Source organism: Nicotiana tomentosiformis, chromosome 6 (genome assembly GCF_000390325.3).
Source record: "Nicotiana tomentosiformis chromosome 6, ASM39032v3, whole genome shotgun sequence".
NCBI lineage: Eukaryota > Viridiplantae > Streptophyta > Magnoliopsida > Solanales > Solanaceae > Nicotiana > Nicotiana tomentosiformis.
The window spans coordinates 42,181,417-42,190,724 of record NC_090817.1 but is presented as its reverse complement, the minus strand read 5'-3'; the positions used below and the strand labels follow the sequence as shown (position 1 = coordinate 42,190,724).

Sequence of the window (9,308 nt, the reverse complement as noted above, 5' to 3'; positions counted from 1 at the left end):
CCCCCAGAGACTTAGATTAACCGTTAACTAAGCAAACTAAAATCAATTTACTGTCCAAAATGATTAAAAGTTTAACTTTTTTATTACAACTACTATTGCGAAATTTAAACACGTAACCAAGGGAGATATAAATTCCAGGGTTGTGGTCGGTTTATCAATCCTATTGAGTTCATAATTACACCTTTTAATCCAAATTATCTATGATTGCTAGTTGACCGAATCGTTTATATAAATAGCATGTTCTACTATCCGTCTATCCATAATATATCAACCCTATATTCCTATGGTCTTGAATCTATCATGAACGAATATAATACGGTATTCAACTAAGCAAGATAGTTAGGTATATTCCTATCCTAACCGTGAAATCTTTCCCTGAGCCACGGGTTCAGAAATAAGCTCTCTCCAATTCTACTCTAATCTAAACACGGCTTTCCCAAGCATAGCATATATAGTAAATAGAACTCATCTGCTGGCCAAACAATTAAGTAATTATGCACAGAATTAGAGAAACAACCAAAGACGATAACTCGAATTAACGATAATATAATTAATAAACTTCAATATTCATGAGAACCACAACCCTAGAACGTGAAGTTTAGCTCCACATAGACATGGTAGCAAAATAACAAATCATCAAGAAAAAGTAAAGATTACTATGTTTGATGGAAGAAAGATGGAATCTGATGAATTTCGGCCTCCACGGCGGCTCCGTGCTCTCCCTTCGTCTAATCTCTGTCCAAAGTCGGTCTCCAATCCTTAAAAATATGGTGTTTAATGACTATTTATAAGTATAGGATAAAATTCTAGGTAAAATAACCCAATTCAAAACCAAAAAGGAGACAAAATAAGCTCGAAACTGGACCCGCGCGTCGCCACGCGACACACCTCACGTCGGGCCGCGCCTCGCGAGCTTAAACACGAGATGAGAGAGTCGCATCGCCCAACTACTTCTTCAAATCAAATTCGTTGCCTGTCTCTTTATTCCTTGTAGTGTTAGGCTACCTAACTTTTCTTTCCAAGCTTCTTAATATCAAAACCACAGGTGTTGCTTTTCCAGGTAAGTTCTACCTTGATTCTTTTCGTTAATGCTACAATAATTACATCTTCTCTAATTGTTTTGTGCATTTTGCTCCAAAATTCCATCTCCAAAGTACCTATACATAAAATAAATTCAATTAAGCACAATTATAATACAATTTAGCATTAAAGAACCTAAATGTAAGGTAAGTAATGCACTAAAAATATATAATTATAGCCAAACATCACTACGCCACACTTAAACGTTGCTCGTCCTCAAGTCAACCAACACCTTACACCATCCTTGAGCACTTTGTTTTTACACAATTGAGGCACACAACACCAATGACCATGGTTTATAGCATTAATTAAACTTTAGCATGTGCAATCATATACACTTCCCTTTTCTTATGCCATACTTCACTAATATTCACAACAAAGACAGCATGCTCCTAACAATCCTAGCCTCAGAAACCAACTCAATGTCACAATACACTCATGGCTTGAACACCCAACATCATAGACAGAAGTCTAATAACGTCACCTATCCCTTGTGAAACCATGTGCCCTTACAACAAGAACAAGAGAGTAAGCTGAATCCATACATACAAATCAAATGCTCAAATATATTTTAAGGACTCATATATATCAAAGAAAATCTCTCACACTCACAAAAGAAGTCACATGCATGCAATTGGCACCATAGGCTTGCCCTTAATGTAAGTCTCTACTAATGTAGGCTCACTCAGTATAAAATCAATTAGGACTTTTTCTATGGTTGTAATGTGGGCTAAAGGACGGGAAGGATATATTTAAGAATAGTGGCTAACCATCCTAAGCACTTTAACACATCACATAACCAACTGTAAGCGCAAATTATTCAATCCCAAATTTAATTTCACAACTAAAATCATCCCTAACAATGTTCCCTCTTCCTTTAAGCACTACTTTAATTCATTCTCACTAGCAAGAACAAAATATCAATTTATTCATCAAATTTTTTTTTCTTTTTCTCTTTTGCAATTTCCACTAGTGGTATATTAGTTTACCAAACAAGTGCACCTTTCTTCCTTTTACTTGTTCCACTCAAAAGCCACCCCACAATTTGTCCCTTCTTACTCCTTTTAGCGCTCATCTCACAATTAAGGTGCTTTAAGAGGTAAAAGGATCAAAACAATGTCAATTTAGAACAAACAGGAATAGGCTTGTAATGTGGGTACTAAATAAAAGTCTATAGGCTCAAAAGAGTTAACTAGGGACAAATTTTATTGGTGATCTGAATTAAACTCAAAAAGAACAAAGATACCCTAAAATCATTTTTCAAAACGAGTATCACCTAAAATTTCGTTTCGACTCACATACCGGGCAAGTTCTAGACACAAGCACAATAACATAGACTATACAAAAATCTCATCACACATGGCACATGACTCACTAAGGACGGTTTCGTTCCGACTCTCAAACTAATGCAAGTATTCACGGAGCCACGAGATGTTAAGCATTAAGCACAAAGTGAACATAAGTCAAGAAAATGAGACATAGGCGTCACAAAACATGTTATCCAAATAGCCAAGGCATCATAAGCACTTTTAGCATATAGAGAAGATACTACGTATGCCAAAGCCTAAATATGCTACTATCAAACAAATAAAGGGAACCTAGGAATCTCATCTTTCTTCCTCCATTTATTCCCCAATTTCTAACCTACTCTAAAAATAAAAAAAATAAAAGGAAAAACTACTACCCGGTTCAAACTACATCCCATGGAAAAGAACCGAGGCACAAAGAAAAACCACAGGGGATTATTACTAGCTAAAGAAAGCTAAAAGACATATTTTTGAATTTTTATTTAGATTTTAATCCCTCAAAAAAACTGTCTAGGAGATCCATCGTCGGGAAAAGTCCAATTTTTCTACCTTTTTCGATTTTTTTTGCCTTTTTTTTTTCACATATTAAAAAAATTAAATTAAGCTACTAAATTACTACACAACTACGAAAACAAAAATAAGAAGCTAAAATCAAAATAAGAAGTTAACATTTTCTAACATACTACTACTAATTATCTAGAGAAATTCTCCCACCTCACACTTAAAGGAGTGCAGTATACCCAATGCACAAATAAAGCAAAATAATAATGAGGGTGGACAAGAAACTCCCTGAAAGGCCAAAGGCCGAAGCAGTAGCGTCTCACGAGGTACTCAGACTTCTCCTCAGGCATGGTCCTTTGTGTGGTCACCCTACACTTAGTTCTCACCATCTAGCTCGCTCTTGCACTCTTCCAATGGCTTTGCCTTCTATGCTTATAATCCTACAAAACAAAAACAGACACTACAATAATAATAAAATAAAAATAAAAATAAAAGAAAGCAGTAAAGCTGGGTTGCCTCCCAACAAGCGCCTGATTTAACGTCGTGGCACGACTTGTAGCACTTTTTGTCTCAATCTCGAACTTATGAATTGAGCCCCCAATAGGGCATCTAGTCTGCAGCTATGCTCCTTCGGTGGGGCTACAAAGAAAACCAGGCCAAGCAATAAAATTTTTGCTCTACACCTCTTGACCTTTAGATGAGGAATGTAATTTTTGCTTTTTGGCATAACAAATTCAAGAATATAGGCACCCCGTTCTTCGTCCATTGGCTCAAATGACTCGATTTCCATGTCATCATCCAAACACAATATTGAAAAATGTATGGAATAAGGACCAATACGCCCTAACTCTAGAATCGTATTACTCTTTACATCCTCATATGTACACACACTAGAGTCTTCAAATATAATATTATCTAATTCTTCACATGACTCTAGAACACTCCTCTCAGCATTGGCATCCTGAAGAAAAATATGGTCTAATGTTTGGTATTCTTGTTTTAGCTCCTCAATTTGGTCTAGAAGATTTTTTTCAGTTTCACACAACTCATCATTAATTTGTTGGGCGTTGAATGCATCAACCTTTGCACTCAAATCTGCATCCAAGTTGTGCAAAGCCAAGCCAAACTTGTCAATTGCTTGTGCAAGATCAACTCTCTCCTTCGACCACTCATTCACCAACTTTGTTTATAGATAACGTCGTTCCTCATATTCCCTTAATCGTGAATACATGTCCCAATACCAAGCCTCTCCCATATTCAAATTTAGACCTCCTAGAGTTCAGGTCATGACAAGCCCAAAAAGACAGGCCATAAAAATCTTCCATCAACCAAGCGTCTTCATCAATAACCTTACCTCCGAATATTTCATCCCCAGATGTCATGTTAAGAGAACTATGAACACACTAAGAGAAAGATCAAATTGTTATAAAAATAAAATTACAAAAAGAAAAAAAATAAACAAAACCTATAAAGATAAAAGTAAAAGTCTAATCTTGAAAATAACTAAATAGTAAAATTAAAAACTTGAACAGAAATCAATTAAAAGCTTAACTTAAATAAATAATTAATAACTAAGTCCCCGACTATGGCGCCAAAAACTTGTTGGTTCCCCAAGTATACGCAAGTATACGTGGCCGTCAAGTAATAAAGTGACTCAAAAGTCGGATGTCGAACCCCCAGAGACTTAGATTAACCGTTAACTAAGCAAACTAAAATCAATTTACTGTCCAAGATGATCAAAAGTTTAACTTTTTTATTAAAACTACTATTACGAAATTTAAACACGTAACCAAGGGAGATATAAATTTCAGGGTTGTTAATCCAAATTATCTATGATTGCTAGTTGACCGGATCGTTTATATAAATAGTATGTTCCCACAATACTATCCGTCTATCCATAATATATCAACCCTATATTCCTATGGTCTTGAATCTATCATGAACGAATATAATACGATATTCAACTAAGCAAGACTGTTAGGTATATTCCTATCCTAACCGCGAAATCTTTCCCCGAGCCACGGGTTCAGAAACAAGCTCTCTCCAATTCTACTCTAATCTAAACACGGCTTTCCCAAGCATAGCATATATAGTAAATAGAACTCAACTACTGGCCAAACAATTAAGCAAGTATGCATAGAATTAGAGAAACAACCAAAGACGATAACTCGAATTAACGGTAATATAATTAATAAACTTCAATATTCATGAGAACCACAACCCTAGAAATGTGACGTTTAGCGCCACGCGACACACCTCACGTCAGGTTGCGCCTGGCGAGCTTAAACGCGAGATGAGAGACTCGCGTCGCCCAACTACTTCTTCAAATCAAATTCGTTGCCTGCCTCTTTATTCCTTGTAGTTTTAGGCTACCTAACATTTCTTTCCAAGCTTCTTAATATAAAAACCACAGGTGCCGCTTTTCCAGGTAAGTTCTACCTTGATTCTTTTCGTTAATGCCTCAATAATTACATCTTCTCTATTTGTTTTGTGCATTTTGCTCCAAATTTCATTCTCCAAAGTACTTACACATAAAATAAACTCAATTAAGCACAATTATAATATAATTTAGCATTAAAGCACCTAAATGTAAGGTAAGTAATGCACTAAAAATATATAATTATAGCTAAACATCACTGAGGTTCATCATTGTAATATCGAGCCATGGTGCAAAATATATGTTGTCGAGCTCGAGACCCAAAGAACGATCAAGATCAAGGTCGGCCAAGATCGAGCTAGGAGACCCAGAGACCGATCAAGATTGAGATCGACCAAGATCGAGATCGGCCAGGATCAAGATCGAGCCAAGAAACAAAAAAGTCGTTATAGCCGCAATTAGGGGGAGAATCTCGGCGGAGATCACATCACAAATAAAGGAGAGATTAATTAGCCAATCATGGGATTTCTTACTGTATTTAGAATTGTACCATAAGTAGGACTCCCCTACTATATAAAGAGGGTCTAATAATTTGTAAAGGGAGGATATTCACGCAATACAAAACAATATACTATTCTTTTCTTTAGGTTCTCAATACTTTGTTACTCTGCTCATATCTCATTTGCTATTTCATTTGGTTCGAGGGTAACTTAGCTTGAGGTCCAAAGTTTCACATCTCATTTGGTTTGCTTTTATTTTTCTTTACAGTCAATTTCAATATCAATTTGCATATTTTCTCAGTTTGTGCCAAGTAAAATCACGTGTCCTTAAAACCACATATAAATTCAATTGTTATCCATTTTTAGGGTAAACAGTTTGGCACCCACCATGGGGGTAAGGATAATAGTGATTGCCTGGTGCTAATTTTCATAACACACACAGCTTTACACTTGTTCTTGTAAGTGTTTTTGATACCAGGATCAGCATGTCGAACTCTCAAGCAGTACCCACACACATCGACAACGGCCTTGGTTTTCATGGTGAAAATGACAACGTAGCCGCCCCAGGAAACGAAGTTCTTCCAGTTGACCTCGAGGGAGTACCAGTTGCAGACCCCATCGACGTCGGTTCCCATATTGCCCTGAATGTAAATCTGTGCATCGACCCCGAAAATAGCGTCCGCAGAGACGTTCGATCAGTCGGTCAGAACGCACAGGGCGGCGATGAAGGTGGAATTAGCCTTCGAATAATATTCGAAATGTTGCAGGCTCAACAAGCTGCAATAGCACAACTTCAAAATCAGAACCACTCACCGAATAGGGTCGAACCCGAGCCATCACAGGAAATTGTTCATAGGGCCGAACCAGTGCCGGGGAGGTCAAATGTGAATGAGTCAAGGACCGACCCCGCTATCTTGAAAATGTTCGAGGAGCTGACAAAGCGAATTGAATCGGGGGAGAAGAAGATTGAAGCGAATGACAAAAAAATGGAATTATATAACTTCTGAGTTGATCAAATTCAGGGAGCACCACCGATTTTGAAGGGTTTGGATTCAAAGAAGTTCGTATAAAAGCCCTCCCCCCCAAGCGCGGCTCCTAAGCCCATTCCGAAGAAATTACGCATGCCAAACTTTCCCAAGTATAATGGAACTACCGACCCAACGAGCATGTCACTTCTTAAACATGCGCAATAAATGGGAACGATCTCGAGGACGATGAGATTGAGTCTGTACTGCTGAAGAAATTCGGAGAAACTTTATCAAAGGGGACGATAATATGGTACCATAATTTACCACCTAACTCCATGGATTCTTTTTCCATGCTCGTAGATTTATTCATCAAAACACACGCTGGAGCGATAAAGGTCGAGACTAGAAAGTCAGACCTCTTCAAAGTAAAATAGAAAGACAACGAGATGCTCAGAGAGTTCGTATCTCGGTTCCAAATGGAGCGTATGGATCTGCCCCCGGTAGCCGATGGTTGGGCCGTTCAGGCTTCACTCAAGGCCTAAACATATGAAGTTCGGTAGCCTCACAACTGTTGAAGAAGAACTTGATCGAATATCCAGCTGTAACCTGGGCCGATGTGCATAATCGGTACCAATCAAAGATTAGGGTCGAGGATGACCAGTTGTGGACTCCTTCCGGGTCTGTTTATCCAAACAGGACCATCGACAGAGTTAAAAGGGATATTGATCGGGAACCACGAGTCAAACAGAGATCAATATCACCCATACGGTGGAGATCAGAGAAACAACGGGCCTGGACGCAACCCCATTCGAATTGATAGAAGAAATAATCGAGGATAGAGCTCTCGAGGGCTCATGAGTAAGAGTGGTTTCGACAAAAATGTCGAACCCAAAGAAGCACCACGACTATCGGAATACAACTTCAACATTGATGCATCTGCTATTATATTGGCCATTGGGCGCATCAAAGACACCAGGTGGCCCCGACCTCTACAGATTGTTCTGGCCCAGAGAAATCCTAATCAAATGTGCAGATATTCTGGCATCCATGATCATAGAACAGAAGATTACAGACAGCTGAGGGAGGAAGTAGCCCGTTTGTTCAACGAAGGGCATCTTCGAGAATTCTTAAGCGATCGATCTAAAAACCATTTCAAGAACAGAGATTCAAACAGAAAGAATGAGCAACAAGAGCCGCAGCATGTGATCCATATGATTGTTGGAGGGGTCGATATTCCTCAGGGGCCCGTATTCAAATGCACCAAGGTGTCGATCACGAGGGAAAAGTGGACTCGAGCATATGTACCAAAAGGGACCTTATCTTTCAATGACGAGGATGCAATGGGGATCTTACAACCCCACAACGACGCACTAGTAATATCTGTCCTTGTGAATAAAATTCAAGTTAAACATGTTTTGATTGATCCAGGTAGCTCGGCCAACATTATTCGATCGAGTGTCGTAGAACAGCTCCGCCTACAAGATCAAATTGTGCTTGCAGCCCGAGTACTTAACGACTTCAACATGGCAAGCAAAACAACCAAAGGTGAAATTACTTTGCCAGTGAATGTGGATGGGACCATCCAAGAAACAAAGTTCCATGTGATCGATGGTGACATGAGATACAACGCCCAGCTCGGAAGGCCTTAGATCCATAACATGAGGGTAGTACCCTCGACCCTTCACCAAGTTCTGAAGTTCCTGACATCGGAGGGAGTGAAAACAGTGTACGGGGAGCAACCTGCCCCAAGGAAATGTTTTCAGTCGATGAAGTGATACCGGTATCGACACTCTCATCAACAAAGGGATCGAAGGGAAAGCAGTAGGCCAAATGCAACCACAAATACCGGCCTCGACCCAATTGCAGGAGCAAGGGATCAATAAGGATGGCGACTACTGGATCCCTCGATCCTTCATAATTCCCGATGACTACGGCACCCTCGATGCCTACTCCGGGTAAAACCAGATACAGATGAACCTAGAGGATCAGGAAAAGACCTTGTTTATCATTAAGTATGGCATCTACTATTATAATGTAATGCCATTCGGTTTAAAAAATACTGATGCAACTTATCAACGCCTAGTAAACCAAATGTTCGAAGAACAAATAGGAAAATCAATGAAAGTTTATATTGATGACATTTTAATTAAGTCCCTACGAGCAGAGGACCATTTAAAGCATTTGCATGAGACTTTCGATATACTGAGGAAGTACAGTATGAAGCTCAACCCCGAAAAGTGTGCATTCGGGGTTGGCTCGGGCAAGTTTCTTTGTTTCATGGTGTCCAATCGGGGAATCGAGATCAACCCCGATAAAATCAAAGCTATCGAGAATATCACGATAGTGGATAATGTAAAGGCCGTGCAGAGGCTGACGGGGCGGATAGCCGCCCTAGGACGATTCATTTAGAGATCCTCAGATAGGAGCCATCGATTCTTCTTGCTGCTTAAGATGAAGAGCAATTTTGCATGGACTCCGGAATGCCAGAAGGCCTTGGAGGAACTAAAGCGGTATTTATCGAGCCTGTCGCTGCTTCACACCCCGAAAGTGGACGAGCAGGTTTACCTGTACTTGG

At 39.2% G+C, this 9,308-nt stretch overlaps 1 protein-coding gene across 1 annotated transcript; it reads left to right on the top strand.

Annotated features, from left to right (window-relative positions):
• Nucleotides 1-7,587: 7,587 nt before the first annotated feature.
• On the top strand, nt 7,588-8,382 carry LOC138893874 (uncharacterized). The gene has a single exon (XM_070178541.1). It carries the CDS (start codon nt 7,588-7,590, stop codon nt 8,380-8,382), a length of 795 nt encoding a protein of 264 aa, XP_070034642.1.
• Nucleotides 8,383-9,308: the final 926 nt, after the last annotated feature.